The 16,342-nt window shown below is 51.2% G+C and overlaps 1 protein-coding gene across 1 annotated transcript; it reads left to right on the top strand.

The window, feature by feature from the left end:
- Window positions 1-6,035: 6,035 nt before the first annotated feature.
- Cct8l2 (chaperonin containing TCP1 subunit 8 like 2) lies at window positions 6,036-7,625 on the top strand. Its single transcript, XM_048337762.1, has one exon. The coding sequence runs from the start codon at window positions 6,036-6,038 to the stop codon at window positions 7,617-7,619; it is 1,584 nt and encodes a 527-aa protein (XP_048193719.1). The 3' UTR covers window positions 7,620-7,625.
- The last annotated feature ends 8,717 nt before the right edge of the window (window positions 7,626-16,342 follow it).

The raw sequence follows: 16,342 nt of genomic DNA on the forward strand, positions 1-16,342 counted from the left end.
ATTCATCATTAGAGATAAACACAACCACTGTTTTCTGTCATCTGATTTCTAGAGCTGCCACACAGAGTACCCCAAATTGGGTAGCTTAAGACTATACAAATGTATTCTCTTACCAGGAGCTGGTGGTTACACAGAATGGAGCCACAACGGTTATCTTATTTAGCAAAGAGTAGCTAAATGCATGGTGGAATAAACATGAGAAAGTATGTTACTGTTAGATATTAGAAAAGGCACAAATGATGCTTACAAGAATGTTTATTTAAAAGGATAAGAGAAACTTTATGAACAATATATATGTGCCTACTTTTCTACAACTTTGTTTGTCTTTTTTTTTTTTTCTTTTGGCTGGTCCTGGGGCTTGAACTCGGGGCCTGGGCTCTGTCCCTGAGCCTCTCTGGGTTCAAGGCTAGCACTCTACCACTTGAGCCACAGTGCCACTTCCAACTTTTACTGCTTATGTGGTGCTGAGAAATCCAACCCAGGGCTTCCTGCATACTAAGCAAGCACTCTACCACTAAGCCACATTCCCAGTCCTGTCATTATATTTTACATGTCCATAATGTTAGGTTTTTAAAGTAGGTAGCCGGTAAAGGAGACCGCCACGCGGTATTCAGGCAGGAGAGAAAGTTTATTAAAGAACTGCTGGCCTGTGGCCAAGATGATCCATGGCCCGAGAGAAAGGAGAGAGAGAGCGACCCCCACCCAGCCCTGCTTTATATCTAGGGCAGGGGCTAGGGTGTGGCCAGGTGGATTAGGAGGTGACCTCAGGGAAAGGGGAGGTAACTGCCTCCAGGTCTGCAGGTTACCCAGGTAACTGGGTGGAGACTTAATGAGGTGGGGGCACCTGCATGGAGCCCTCAGGGAGAGGACCTTACACATCTTTGCCCACCATGAGGGCATTTCAGAAGCCTAGGTGGGGAGGATCACATCAGCTTCTGGTGGCGTCTCCAACATCCAAAATCATCACGTGGTGTGGTGTCGCGTGCCTGTAACCCAACTGCTTTGGAGACTGGGACACGAGAATCAAGTGTTTGACAACTTAGGACAAATAATACACTCTAGGGGCTGGGGATATGGCCTGGTGGCAAGAGTGCTTGCCTCGTATTCATGAGGCCCTGAGTTCAATTCCCCAGCACCACATATACAGAAAATGGACAGAAGTGGCACTGTGGCTCAAGTGGTAGAGTGCTAGCCTTGAGCAAAAAGAAGCCAGGGATAGTGCTCAGGCCCTGAGTCCAAGCCCCAGGACTGGCCAAAAAGAAAATAATAATAATACACACTAGGGGGAGAGTGAATGGAGAGGGTGATTGAGAGAAAATATGGTCAAGGCACTTTATTTGCATCTATGAAAATAGAACAGTGAGCTGGATGCTAGTGGCTCACACCAGTAATCCTAGCTACTCAGGAAGCTGAGATCTGAGGATCACAGTACAAAGCCAGCCTGGGCAGAAAAGTTCTAGTGAGATTCTTTTTTTTTTTTTTTGGCCAGTCCTAGGTGGTGAACTCAGGGCCTGAGCACTGTCCCTGGCTTCTTTTTGCTCAAAGCTAGCACTCTGCCACTTCAGCCACAGCGCCACTTCTGGCCATTTTCTGTATATGTGGTGCTAAGGAATCGAACCCAGGGCCTCATGTATAGGAGGCAAGCACTCATGCCACTAGGCCATATTCCCAGCCCACTCTAGTGAGATTCTTATCTCCACTTAATCACCAGAAAACCAGAAGTGGCACTGTGATTCAAGTGGTAGAGCACTAGCCTTGAGCTGAAGAGCACACGACCAACAAAAAAAGGAAAAATAAAGAAAAAGGGAAAGCAAATGGAACCGTGAAAGCTGCTGGAATTGTTTTAGGAAAAGGTTAATGATAAGGGAGATGAGGTTGATGAGATACAAGGTGTATGAAAGTGTTAAAATGAATATACAACTAATGTGTGCACATAGAAAACTCTAAAACACCATTTGAGAACAGCATGAGCTAAATAATGAAACTGTCTCAAAACAGAATTGAGCAAGCCACGAGGCAGCTAGTAGCTCACAAACCTAGCTACTCAGAAAACTGAGATCTAACAATTGTGGTTTCAAGCCAGCCTGGGAAGTAAAGACTTTGGGGTTATCTCTAGTTATACAGCAAAAAGCCAGAAGAGGAATTGTGTCCCAAGTGGTAAAGTACCAGCCCTGAGTGGAAAAAGCCAAGCAAGAGTACAAGGCCCTGAGTTCAAACCCCAGTGTACACACACACACACACACACCACAAAATAAATATCAAAGGATGTCCACAGCACAGTCTTCAGATACAATAATATCTTAGAAACAGTCTCTGAGACAAAACAATGTTGAGAGGAAAAAGGTTATGAAATAGCATATAGCTATTTCATATAGCTTCAATGTACCAAAATAAAATTCTGCAAGTCTGTATCTGTGTAAATGTAATATGTTTAAAGTGATCATGTTCATCATAAACAATAATTATCTCTCAGTTGCATTTCTAACTAACCTTTACTTTCTTTTTTTTTTTTTTTTGCCAGTCCTGGGGCTTAGACTCAGGGCCTGAGCACTGTCCCTGGCTTCCTTTTGCTCAAGGGTAGCGCTCTACCACCTGAGCCACAGCACCACTTCTGGCTTTTTCTGTTTATGTGGTGCTGAGGAATCGAACCCAGAGCTTCATGTATTCAAGGCAAACACTCAACCACTAAGCCACATTCCCAGCCCTAACCCTTACTTTCTATGCACTTTCATTTCCAACTTTTTTTTTTTTTTTTTTTTTTTTTTTTTTTGCCAGTCCTGGGGCTTGGACTCAGGGCCTGAGCACTGTGTCTGGCTTCTTTGTGCTCAAGGCTAGCACTCTGCCACTTGAGCCACAGCGCCACTTCTGGCCGCTTTCTGTATATGTGGTGCTGGGGAATCGAACCCAGGGCCTCATGTATACGAGGCAAGCTCTCTTGCCACTAGGCCATATCCCCAGCCCAAATGATCTTTTTTTTTTGCCAGTCCTGTGCCTTGGACTCAGGGCCTGAGCAATGTCCCTGGCTTCTTCCCACTCAAGGCTAGCACTCTACCACTTGAGCCACAGCGCCACTTCTGGCTGTTTTCTATATATGTGGTGCTGGGGAATTGAACCCAGGGCCTCATGTATATGAGGCAAGCACTCTTGCCACTAGGCCATATCCCCAGCCCCTCATTTCCAACTTTATGATGAATGTAATTTTAACAAAAATATTCAAATTGTTTTTTAAAATAAAATGTTTCCCCCCCTCTCAAATCTCCTTTTATAGCCTCTATTACATTTAATGCTCACTATATTTTCCCTTCTTCTCTTACAACTAGCCCCCCTGTGGAAATAGTAAAACAATGCCCACATCCTATCCCGAATCCTGGCTGCAGTTGTCAGTTTGAGTTCTCTTTCTCTTTGGAATGTCTGCTATTAAACAACCAGGATTTATTTATTTACTTACTTATTTATTTGCCAGTCCTGGAGCTTGAACCCAGTGCCTGAGCACTGTCCCTGGCTTCTTTTTGCTCAAGGCTAGCACTCTACCACTTAAGCCACAGCGCCCCTTCTGGCTTTTTCTATTTACGTGGTGCTGAGGAATCAAACCCAGGGCTTCATGTATGCATGGCAACTACTTCACCACTAGGCCATGTTCCCAGTTCATCCACCAGGATTTCTTTTCCTTTATTGTCAAAGTGAAGTACAGAGGGGTTACAGTTTCATATGTATGGCAGTGAGTACATTTCTTGTTCAACTTGTTACTTCCTCCCTCATTTCACCCCCCCCCATCCCCCAAGATTTTTAAAAACAAATGACATTGCCTTGACTCTCCCCTAATCTCAACAGATATGTTCATCCTCTCCCTTGGTACCTGGTCTACCCCCTATTAGATGCTGAACCCATTTGGTACAAATCTGTTCCTATAGCCAGTTTTTTAACTCAGGCTCTTTATTCCACATTACTCTGTACCCGTTGGGTGTTCAAGAGATGTGTGTTAAGGTGAAGCAGAAGCATTGTTATTCTAGTAAGCTCTATAAGAGGAAAGAAGAAAGAAGACTAAAAGAGAGTGGGAAAAGACCTAAATTCATTGTCTCCGTTTTTGTTTTATTTTTCTCATGCTAGGATTTGAACTCAGGGCTTGCTGTATTGGCTTACTCACTTAGTTGGTGGTCTACCACTTGAGCCATATCTCCAGCTCCAACTTTTTTCTTCTTTTTTTTTTTTGTTGATCATGGGACTTGAACTCAGGGCCTTGTCACTATTCCTGAGCCTCTTTGTGCTCAAGGCTAGCACTCTACCCCTTGAGCCACAGCGCCATTTGTTTCCGTGTATGTGGTACTGAGGAATCGAACCCAGGGCTTCATACATGCAGGGCAAGCACTCGACCACTAAGCCACGTTTCCAGCCAAACCAGCTCCAGCTTTTTGCTGTTTTTTCTTTTTTTGGAAATGTTTTGTGAACTTTGTGGCCCAGGCTGGCATTGAATCTTCCAGATCTTGGCCTCCTAATTCGTCACTGTTACAAGCGTGAGCGCCCAGAGCCCGGCTGTGTGTCCAGTCTCTTCCGTGGCTTTTGTGCTTGCTGTATGAGGGTGGAACCCAGTGCTCCAAGCTCCCCAAACCTTCTACACTCAGCCTACCAGCAGCTCAAGTCAAGGTCTAGGGTGGGAGGGTGGTTAGCATTCCAACGTGGAGCCCCCTCCACTCCCTTTGGTCTTCCTCGTTGGTCTTTCTCACCCACCTGGGCCACTCCTGTCAACATCTTTCATTCCCACATCTTGTCCTTCCTTCGCCGGCTTTGGGCTATCCCTGGCATCGGGAGCTGCTGCACGGATATGAATATATGTGCATGCACACTTGGAAGTATATATGTATATATATATGTATGTATATGTGCATGTATATATGTAAGTATGTGTATGGATGTGTGTGCATGTGTGTATATGTATGTGTGTGTGCGTGTATGTATGTGTGTGCACGTATGTATATGTATGGATGTGTATATGCATTATGTGTCTATGTATGTGTGTATGTGCATATGCGTATATGTTAGTATGAATGTATATGTATGCATGTATACGTGTGCCTGTACATATGCATGTGTATATGTGCATATGTGTGTATGTATAGGTATGTGTGTATATATGTGTTGGGTATATGTGTAAGTGCATGTGTGTATATGTATGTGTACATATGTATGTATATGCGCATGCATGTATGTGTATATGTATATGTATATCTGTGTGTAAATGTGTGTATATGTATGTGTGTATATGTGCATGCATTTGCACATATGTATGTGTATGTTTGTGTATGTATTTGCAAGTGTATGTGTATATGTGTATGTATATGTAAGTATATATGTGTATATCTGTATATGTGCACGTATGTGTATAGGTATGCGTATATATACGTATGTATGTGTACATGCGTGTATATATATGTGCGTATATGTGTGTATGTATGCACATACTGTGTGGCCTCCTACCCTGCAGCCTGTAAAACCAAAAGACCCACGGACTCCTGAGGGACCCCTATTTAGGCACAACCTGGTAAGGCAGACAAAACTGCAAGAAGGAGACGGACACTCAACATGGCCAGGACTGCGTAGCGCTTCCAAACAAACAGCAAGCGCAGCGTCCTCTCTGCGTTCCCACCGCCAAACAGCGAGCGAGCGTGGGACCCAGGGCCGGCCAGCTGCACGGCAATGCCAAGGGGCCAGGGGTGCCTGGTGACTTGAGAGAGGCTCCCGGGGCCGGTGCAGGGCTGCTGGACCGCAGGCCCGAGCCCCGCCCGGGCCCCCGGGGCCCTCTGTGACCTCACTCGCGGTGGCCTCCCCCAGCTGCTACTTTGTGATTTCATCAGGCCTCCCCTTTCAGCTCCCCCGGGGGACCGTCCGAGGACGGAGGTTCTTCCCGGGGCCCCTCCCGGGCGCGGAGGGCTTTGTCTCCAGGGCTCCCTTGAGGGGCTTCCCAGCGCGGAGTGCAGGGGACCCCGGCCGCCCTGCCTAGGGCCTCGGTGCGGCCCGGGCGCCTCGCGGCCCCCGGGGCCATGGAGAGCCGGGTCCCCTCGGCCCTGGTGCTGCCCCAGGTGCTGGGGCCGAGCCGGGAGCCGGGCTCCGGGCGGGCCGGGCCGTCCCTGCTGCGGAGCGCGGCGGCGGCGCGGGCCCTGGCCAGCGTCCTCCGGCCGTGCTACGGCCCCCACGGGCGGCAGAAGCTCCTGGTGGTGGACGGCGGCGAGGCGGTGTGCACGGGCCAGGCGGCGGCCATCCTCAAGGCCCTGCGGCTGGAGCACCCGGCGGCCCGGCTCATCCGGGAGGCGGCGCAGACGCAGGCGGAGCGCTGCGGGGACGGCACGGCCTTCGTGGTGCTGCTGACGGCGGCGCTGCTGGAGCAGGCCGAGGGCCTGCTGCGGGCGGGCCTGACGCGGAGCCAGGCGCGCGAGGCCCTGGCGGCGGCGGCGGCGGCGGCCGCGGCGGCGCTGCCCGCGCTGGCCGTGCGCTCGCTGGGGCCCCTGGAGGACCCGACGTGGGCGCTGCTGTCGGTGGTGAGCACGCACCTGCTGCCCAACGCGGGCTGCCTGGCGCGGCTGGTGGCGCAGGCGTGCTGGGCGAGCAAGGAGCCGGACGGCAGCTTCCGCGCGGAGCGCGTCGGGGTGTGCGCGCTGCGGGGCGGCACGCCCGAGCAGTCCTGCGTGCTGCCGGGGCTGGCGCTGCCCGCCGCCTGCTGCGGGATGCGCACCTCGGTGCCGGCCGGGGCGCGGCTGGCGCTGTTCGCCTGCCCGTTCGGCCCCGCCGCGCCGGGCCTGCCCGCCGTCGCGCGCCTCTCGGGCCCCGCGGACCTGGCGGCGCTGCGCGCGGGGAGCGAGCGCGCGCTGGAGCGGCAGCTGGCCCCGCTGGCCGCGCTGGGCATCAACGTGGCGGTGGCGTCGGGGGACGCGGACGAGGCCGCCGTGGCCGTGGCCGACCGGCTGGGCATCATGGTGCTGCGGGCCGCGTCGCGGCGGGACCTGGCGTACCTGAGCGAGGTGCTGGACACGCCGCTGCTGCCGCGGCTGGAGCCGCCGCCCCGGCCGGGCCGCTGCCGCCGGGTGTACCTGCAGGCGCTGGGCGGCGCGCTGGCGGCCGTGCTGGAGGAGCCCGCGGGCGGCGCGCCCGCGCTCACGCTGGTGCTGCGGGGCGCCACGGCCGAGGGCCTGCGCGGCGCGCGCCTGGCCGCCTACCGCGCCATCGACGCCTTCGCCCAGCTCTGCCGCGACCCCCGCCTGCTGCCCGGGGCCGGCGCCGCCGAGATGGCCCTGGCCGCCGCGCTCGGGGACCAGGGGCGCCGGCTGGACGGGCCCCGCGGCCCCGCCTTCCTGGCCCTGGCCCGCGCCCTGCGGTCGCTGCCCGGGACGCTGGCCGCCAACGCGGGCCTCGCCGTCGCCCAGGCCCTGGCGGAGCTGAGCGGCGTTCACCAGGCCGGGAACTTCCTGGTGGGCGTGGGGGCCGAAGGGCTGATCGACGTGGCCCGGGAAGGCGTGTGGGACCCCCTCGTGGCCAAGCTCCAGGCGCTGCAGACCGCGGCCGACACGGTGATGGAGCTGGTGACGGTGGATGAGATCGTCCTGGCCCGGGAGGACGCCGCCCAGCCCTAGCCTGGTCCCTTCCCGTGTCCACCGGACTCTGGGCCTTTCTCCCATGAGAGCGGGACTCGGGTCTCATAGATTTTTCTCTGCGTGTCTGTGCTTTGGAGATTAAAAAATAATAATAATAAAGCGCTGTAATCTCTTCCCGACCGTGTGTGCATTCCCTGTATGACATCCTAGTATGTGTGGATTTACGTCTATCTACCTGTCAGCTTAGGACGCTGAACACATCAATTCCAGATTAGCTGAGTAGCCGGGCATTCTTAGGCTTGGCATTCTCCTAACAATAATAATGATTCTTTTTTTTTTTTTTCTGTATATGTGGTGCTGGGGAATTGAACCCAGGGCTTCATGTACATGAGGTAGGCAATCTTTGCCACTAGGCCATATCCCCAGTCCCTAATAATAATTTTTAAAAAAGGAATATCGTTTTGGGGGAAGAAAGACAGAGAAAAGAAAGGGAGAGAAAAATGAGGCTTTTATAAGGCAAGGGAAGAAAAGGAGCTGGAATCAGACACTAATTTCTTTCCTTTTAAAAACAAAGTCAAGTGTTATGTGGGGTAACCGTGACGATGAGGGTGTGGTGGAATGGTTGCCCCGAATTTGGTACCTAGCATCGCATACAGTGAGGAGGAGGCCCGTGGGTTTAGATCCTGGAAGATGACAGCCTGGTGGCGGGGCTGTCCCCGGGCTAACACCAAGGGAGGGAGAGCCCAAAGCTAGGGCAGGAAGCTTGGGGCCTTGTCCACCAGAACCACCCGGTTTACTCTTTCCACAAACGGAGCCGGAATTTAGGAGCAGAATCTAGGAAATGAGCAGCTACAATCACTTAGAATGGTCAAACCCCCCCCCAAAAAAAAGCTTTAAAATTTTGAAAAGAGAATGAGACTCAATAAACACCAGTGGTATAACATTCCCAATCGCTATTGCAAAGCCAAGACAACTTTTAAAACGTCCTGTTGAGACTCTGAGAGAAAAACCCTGAGAAGTTAGTGAGCAAAAGAGTGATCAATGGAAATTAACAAACTATCCTCATTATGACTAATTTGGAAATATAAGATGAATTGTAAAGATGCATCGTTTTGTCTTCATATTTAAGTGATAATAACTAAGTCCTTTTGTATTTATTGTCTTCAATTTTCCTGTCCTCAGAAAGTCTCAAGTTCCATAATAATAGCAGATGATACAAATAGTTAACTTTTCAAAGCAGCTCAGAGGCACTTTACATTAATTTCATTTAACCTTCAAAACTAATTTATTTATTTTTTGCCAGTCCTGGGACTTGGACTCAGGGCCTGAGCACTGTCCTTGACTTCTTTTTGCTCAAGGTTAGCACTCTGCCACTTGAGCCACAGCGCCACTTCCGGCTTTTTTCTGTGTATGTGGTGCTGGGGAATCGAACCCAGGGCTTCATGCATGCTAGGCAAGCACTCTACCACTAAGCCACACTCCCAGCCCTCAAAACAAATTTGTGAGAAAGAAACTTGATCATTTCTCTGTTGCCAGAGAGAGAGCTGCACTTTAGAAAAATTAATTGACCAATACTTTAAAAGAAGGAAACTCAGGCTCTTACTGATAGTTTTATCACCCCAGTCATAAGTTTCACTATGGTGGATATTTCCAGAGCCATATCCCTATGATCAGGGAGATAGTCACAAAATGAGCCCTTGAAGTCTGGGGGGACCTGGTTCAAGTGGCAGAGCATCTTTAGCCAGGCATCAGTAGCTCATGCCTCTAAATCCCAATAGCTCAGGAGGCTGAGATTTGAGGATTGCTGTTCAAAGCCAGCCTGCATGGGAAAGTCCTTGAAACTTTTATCTCTACCAGCTCCAAGTAGAGCTGTGGCTTAAGTGGTAGAGCACTAGACTTGAGCAAAAAAGCTCAAGGACAGTTCCCAGGCCCTGAGTACAAGCCCCAGGACCAGCACATACACCCAAAAATCATCCTTGGAACATTTGCAGTTAGTGTGTTAGGACCAGATAAAAGCTATGCTTAATTTATGTATGTATGTATGTATGTATGTATGTATGTATGTATGTTTGGCCAGTCCTGGGCCTTGGACTCAGGGCCTGAGCACCATCCCTGGCTTCTTCCCGCTCAAGGCTAGCACTCTGCCACCTGAGCCACAGCGCCACTTCTGGCCATTTTCCATATATGTGGTGCTGGGGAATCGAACCGAGAGCTTCATGTGTAGGAGGCAAGCACTCTTGCCACTAGGCCATATTCCCAGCCCATATGCTTATTTTATAAACATAGAAAAACATGCAGTCTAAGCCAAGTGCCGGTGGCACATGTCTGTAATCCAACCTACTTGGGAGGCTGAGATCTTAGGATTATAGTTCAAAGCCAGCCTGGGCAGGAAAGTCTGTGGGACTCATCTCCAGTTAACTACCAGAAAAGTCGAAGTAGAGCTTGGCTCAAGTGGTAGAGTGCTATCCTTGAGCACAAAAACTCAGGGAAGGATGGCACTCAGACCCTGAGTCAAGCCCCAAGACCGGCACAACAACAACAACCAAATAAAAATGACCAATAATCTATTTTAGATATCCAGAATGAGACAATAAGAGCCTTTTCAACAATATACTTGGGAGGAGGGAGACTGCATTTCATTTCCATCTCCTCTCTTAGAAACGCATGTACACGTGTGCACGCACGCACGCACACACCACCACAACTGAGCTATCTAGCTCAGTCAGTTTCTTTCTTTCTTTCTTTTTGCCAGTCCTGGGTCTTGAACTCAGGGCCTGAGCACTGTCCCTGGCTTCTTTTTGCTCAAGGCTAGCACTCTACCACTTGAGCCACAGAACCCCTTCTGGCCGTTTTCTATATATGTGGTGCTGAGGAATCGAACCCAGGGCTTCATGTATATGAGGCAGGCAATCTTGCCACTAGGCCATATTCCCAGCCTTCACTGTCAGTTTCCTTCAGCGCCCTTGGGACTCTGCCCTGTCTAGCCTTCCGCGCGAGCCTTCAGGCAGGAGCAGCCACACCAGTGTCAGGTGGCCATGCAGATCCTCAGGTGTCCCCAGTCTCATACTGTGGAGTTGGGGTGCAACTTAGATCTTGAACAATAATCCATTTTGGAAATATCCTCATTATGCCTAAAACCAAAGTACTGAGGACCCAACCCAAGGTTCCTGCTCTCTATTGTTTGAGTTACAATATCATCTTTATAATGTCATCGCTGAGTTCCCAAACACAGGAGTCAAACATCAATTCATTCTTTCTTTTTTGTGTGGGAGTATGGGTCCTGGGTCTTGAACTCAGGGCGCTGTCCCTGAGCTTCTTTTCCCAAGGCTACTAGCACTTGACCACTTGAGCAATAGCTCCACTTCCGCGTTTGGGGGGTACTTAACTGCAGATAACAGTCACATAGACTTTCCTGCCCCTGGTTGGCTTGATTACAGGCAAGAGCCCCCCCACCCCACCCCCGTGCCTGGCTTGATTGTGTATGTGTGTATATGAGTGTGTGTGGTGTGTACACACCAGTCCTAGGTCTTGAACTCTGGGCTGGGCTCTGACCTTAGCTTTTTCACTCAGGACTAGCATTTTAGCACTTTGCCTACAGCTTTACTTCCATGTTTTATTTGGTGGTTAACTGGAGATCAGAGTCTCATGGACTTTCTGTCTGGTGTCACAACAGTGACCCTCAAATCTCAGCCTCCTGAGTAGCTAGGACTACTGGCACCCAGCTCATTACTGATTTTTGTCTTCCTTCTGTGGAGAAGTTGATCAGAAGTTGACTTCAGTTTCTCTGGATCCAGATCTGCGTTGGAGATTGTAGGAGTAAGGCCCCTGGCATGCAAGGTCAAGGTTCTTGGAAGGCGTTGGCTTAGAGCTTGGCTACATAGTCCTTTGCCAAGAGATGCTTCTCTTCAGTTAGGAAATGTGCCACGGCTGGTGGGCCTGCGTGTTCTGCCAGGTCCCTCCACTTTCCAGACATTGCATTGCCTGTGGCGTTAGTGAGAGGGAGCAAAAGACAGGACTTGGCAGAAAAGGGAACTGACGAGCTGCAGAGAGCCGGGGACAGACGTGAGGTGGCCTGCTTTTGAGGCTGAGTCCTGACAGCTGCCGGTGCCTCTGGTGATGGAGTGCTCCCCCGAGTCTCACCCACCACAACGCCCAGTCCTGAAGGAAAAACACCCTTGCTCCCTGCAAGGAAGCTCGTGGGGAGAGAAGGAAGCAGCGCAAGAGGGAGGAGAGGCTGACCATGTGCCAGGCCCTCCTCCCCACCGGGTCAGGTGCCTTCCTGCCCAAACAATGCCAACCCAAGAGAGCTGGTGCCACAGCTCTGTCCGCAGGCTGGGTGTAACCCCCCCCCGCCCCCAGCAAGGCCAAGAACGAGAAAGCCACGTTTCAAAAGAGGAGCAAAAAGCTCCAACTTGAAACATCTGAATGGGAGGGCAGCAGAAGACAGGGCACAAGGACCCCACCATTCCATGGGGGGGGGTCAGAAAGACTCCCCCTTTTTCTTTGGACAAGGTCTCCCTATGTAGCTCAGGCAGGCTTAAACTCATAATCTGCCTGCCTTTATTTCTTTAATGCTGAGATTACAGCTAGGCACCATTATACTCAGAGCAGCCGAAAGAGCTCCTCCTGGAAAGGCTCGCATACACCCCACCACCACTTCCAGTTCTGATCCAGCCTTTCTAGAATTGTGACCAACTACAAGGGAAGCCTCCTGCTAAGTGTGATTGAAGAGCCGTAGTTTAATGTTAACTGATGAGCTCTCCCCCTCCCCCTGTCGTCCACCCCCCCCCCAGCCCCCGCAAACCTGGGACTTACTGAAACCTCCCCCTAACACTCAGTCAACCCCTGCAGGTGGCAGGTGACAAGTGACAGAGAGATGCCCCAAGTCGCTGTACCATGCACATATCAAGTCCCCTCCCACCCTTTTAAGTGGCTGATGCTGCCCTGGGTGGAAGGGGGAAGCAGGACCAGAGCATGACCGTCCCGGGTGCCCACGGAGAGAACACAGAGAACCCGGAATCTGCAGGCAGGCTGGGGGTCTGAGGGCAGAGGAAACTCCTGGGTTCCAACGTGGAACATTGGGGCCTCCTAAGAGCTGACAGAGGCCAAGAAGATCCAGGGGACAGAGCTCTGGAGGGAAAGGCAGGGGACAGAATGTGCTCTGACCCCAAGCAGATGCAGCCAGCAGCCAGGCTTGCCTGCCTGCAGAGAGAGTGCCAGGTACTTGAGAGGAAAGCCCCTGAATCCTGAGGGCATTTCAGTTCTGACAAGAGAGGAGAATACAAACTTTAGAAAATGCCAGAGAGGGCTGGGGATATAGCCTAGTGGCAAGAGTGCCTGCCTCATATACACGAGGCCCTAGGTTCGATTCCCCAGCACCACATATACAGAAAACGGCCAGAAGCGGCGCTGTGGCTCAAGTGGCAGAGTGCTAGCCTTGAGCGGGAAGAAGCCAGGGACAGTGCTCAGGCCCTGAGTCCAAGGCCCAGGACTGGCCAAAAAAAAAAAAAAAAGAAGAAGAAAATGCCAGAGAAAGGAAAAAGAGGCTCAGGCTGCACGATGCTAAGAAGACACATCGCCTGTGCCTTTGGGTTAAACAGCATCCATGAGGGGTGCTGGAGGTCAAAAATTGACTCAGAAGCCGGGCGCTGGTGGCTCACGCCTGTCATCCTAGCTATTCAGGAGGCTGAGATCTGAGGATCCAGGTTCAAAGCCAGCCTGGGCAGGAAAGTCCATGAGACTATTAGCACCAATTAACCACCAGAAAACCCAAAGTGGCACTGTGGCTCAAAGTGTAGAGCACTAGCTTGGTACAAAAGAAGAGCTCAGAGACAGTGTCCAGGCCCTGAATTCAACCCCACAACCATGCATACACACAAAACAATAAGAAGTGTCCTATCCAAGATGAAAGGTGGGTCTCAGAGAGCTTAGGGACAGTGTTCCTCTCTAAAATGAAAACCTTTCATAGCCAGATTTTTTTTTTCTGGTCCTGGGGCTTGAACTCTGGCTTTGGGTGCTCTTCCTAAGACAAGCTGCTTCTGCTCAAGACAAGCTTTCTACCACTTGAGCCACAGCTCCACTTCCAGATTTTTCTAAGTGGTTCTTTGGAGGTAAGAATCTTGCGGACTTTCCTGCTCCAGCTGGCTTTGAACCCAGTTCCTTAGCTCTCAGCCTCTCAAGTAGCTAGGATGACAGGTGTGAGCCGCCAGCACCTGGCCAGATGAATCTTCATTTTGAAACACACCTTAGCACTTCTGTGTTCTGGCTCTGAGCCTACAAACTCCAGAACTCTCCCAACTCCCCCCACCACCACCTCAAGTTCTATCTAGATTGAGCACTGTCCCCGCCTTCTTTTTGCTCAAGGCTAGCACTCTACCACCTGAGCCACAACACTACTTCTGGCTTTTTCTGTGTATGTGGTGTTGAGGAATCGAACCCAGGGCTTCATGCATGCTAGGCAAGCACCCTACCACTAAGCCATGGTCCCAGCCCATAAAATGCTTCTTATAACAAAAGCTCCTTTGGTTACTTTCCCAAGTCCTGTATATAAACATTAGCTCATCTGATCCTCATACCAATCTGGACAGGCTAGTTATTATCATTACCATTATTATTATTACTATTGTCAGTCTTGGGGCTTAAACTCAGAGCCTGGGTGCCGTCCTTGAGCTTTTGTGCTCAAGGTGATCTAGTGATCTACCAGGTTAAGCTGTGTTTAATTGGAGATAAGAGTCTCACAGACTTTCCGGACCAGGCTGGCTTTGAAAAGGGACCCTCAGCTCTCATCCTCTTGAGTAGCTGGATTACCTGTGTGAGTAGCCCACTCCCAGCTGGGCTCACTGTTATTAATCACCCTTCCTAGAGGAGGAAATTGAGACACTAATCACTGCTGGGGGTCAGTCTCCAAGTCTGCCCCAGGAAGGATCGAATCCCATGACTTATAAAAACACTTCCAGCTCTAAAAATCATAAAAACGCCATGACATCTGAAATCCCAGAGCTGGAAGTTCGTGGCACTGGGATAAACGATGGTACCAGGCTCCTCGTTGCCTGGCAGTTGTCAGCTTCCCTCTGTGCCTGCCGTGCCAGGCTCGGGGAACCCGCCTGGGAATTAGCTCACTACCCAGGGCCCTCCTCCCTGCTACACAAGACTGCCATTTCCACTGAGTGCCGACCTGGGCCCCACCAGCCCCGCCCCGCCCCAAGGGTGTGCTGCTGGAATTCCAGTGCCTTCGGGAGCTCTGGCCTGGAATGCTAGAAGATCGTCCTTGGGCTAGCAGGAGCTTTGTGGCAGAGCGTTAGTCTAGCATGCACAAGGCCCTGGGTTCACCCTCAGCACAGGTGTGCGTGTGCGTGTGTGTGTGTGCGTGTGTGTGTATGTAGCACATTATCTCCTATTAGTCACAAATTAGAAGGCCTTGGCTTCTACTGCTAGCTTTCTGTGGCCTAGGGGTACCACAGAGTTCTGGTTCCAGATGGAAAGTGTTTTCTTTTTTTGGTTGGTCATGGGGCTTGAACTCTGGGCCTGGGCGCTGTCCCTGAGCTCTTCAGCTTAAGGCTAGTGCTCTATCACTTGAGTCACAGTGCCACATCCGGTTTTCCAGTTTTCTGATGGTTCACTGGAGATAAGAGTCTCAAGGACTTTCCTGCCTGGGCTGGCTTTGAACCACCAGCCTCAGATCTCAGCCTCATGGGTAGCAAGGACTGCAGGTGTGAGCCACCAGCACCTGGCTACGGAAAGTATTTTCTAAACCTTAAATGATGAGCAACTTAGGCAAAGGCAGATGAGGTCACTGAGACCTCGAAAGGTAACTAGACTTCATGAAGCTCACCTTGCTGTTTGGGGCAGGTAGGGCTACATTTCCCTCTCGAAACTGACCCACCTTCTCACCACAGCAGAAAGCTCATGAGCACCGAGAAAGATCCGACAGGTCTGGGTGCTGAACAGAGCCCTGTCGAGGAGGAGGAAGAGCAGGAGGAACAGGAGGAGGAACAGGAGAAGGAGGAAAGGGAAGGACAGGGCAGGGCCCTCCTTCCTGCCAGAGTCGGCCCGCGTACCAAGCCTGCAGGGTGACAATTAACCACCTCAGGGCTGCAGCTGGGCTCCAGGAATAGTCAGTCACCCTTCCCCCACTGCACTCTGGCTGCACGGAGCCTCGGAGCCTGAGCCGCCCTGGGGGAAGGGGCTGCCTGCCAAGTACCTGCCCACCTGGGGCCAGGGCCAGGCCAGACACTCCATTCTGTGAACAGCTGGAAACAAAGTGGGCAAAAGGGTGGTTTGGGGACACAGGCCTTGTTTCTTACCCTCCTGGTAAAGGAATAACAGGAAATACAATAAGAAAATCAAAGAACATAAACTATTTACAAGAAGAATAGCTATTTGCTCCAACCCTTACAGGCACATCTATGTAGATTTGGCAGAATCTAGCTGGAAGGCTAGCTTGCTTGGTCCTGTGGATCAGGGCTAAAGTAGCCATTTGTTTGCTCATCAATCATTTGTTAAGTTCCTACCTTGAGCCCCGGAGATATAGCCATGGAAAACACCAAAAGGGGTCCTGCCTCCAGGAGTCCACCTCTTAAAGGGGAGCAGGCCTTCATGAGCAAGTAAACAAGACACCTTCACACAGCGCGAAATGTCCAGAAGGTAGCCACGTAACATGACAGAAAATACCTAGTTGGGGCCACGAAAGGGATGGACTTTAGAAATGCTTCCTTGAGGTGATCTGAGAATTGGGCTAGATGAGAGATCTGAAGACATACCCA

Source organism: Perognathus longimembris, chromosome 2 (assembly GCF_023159225.1).
Source record: "Perognathus longimembris pacificus isolate PPM17 chromosome 2, ASM2315922v1, whole genome shotgun sequence".
In the NCBI taxonomy this organism is placed as follows: Eukaryota; Metazoa; Chordata; class Mammalia; order Rodentia; family Heteromyidae; genus Perognathus; species Perognathus longimembris.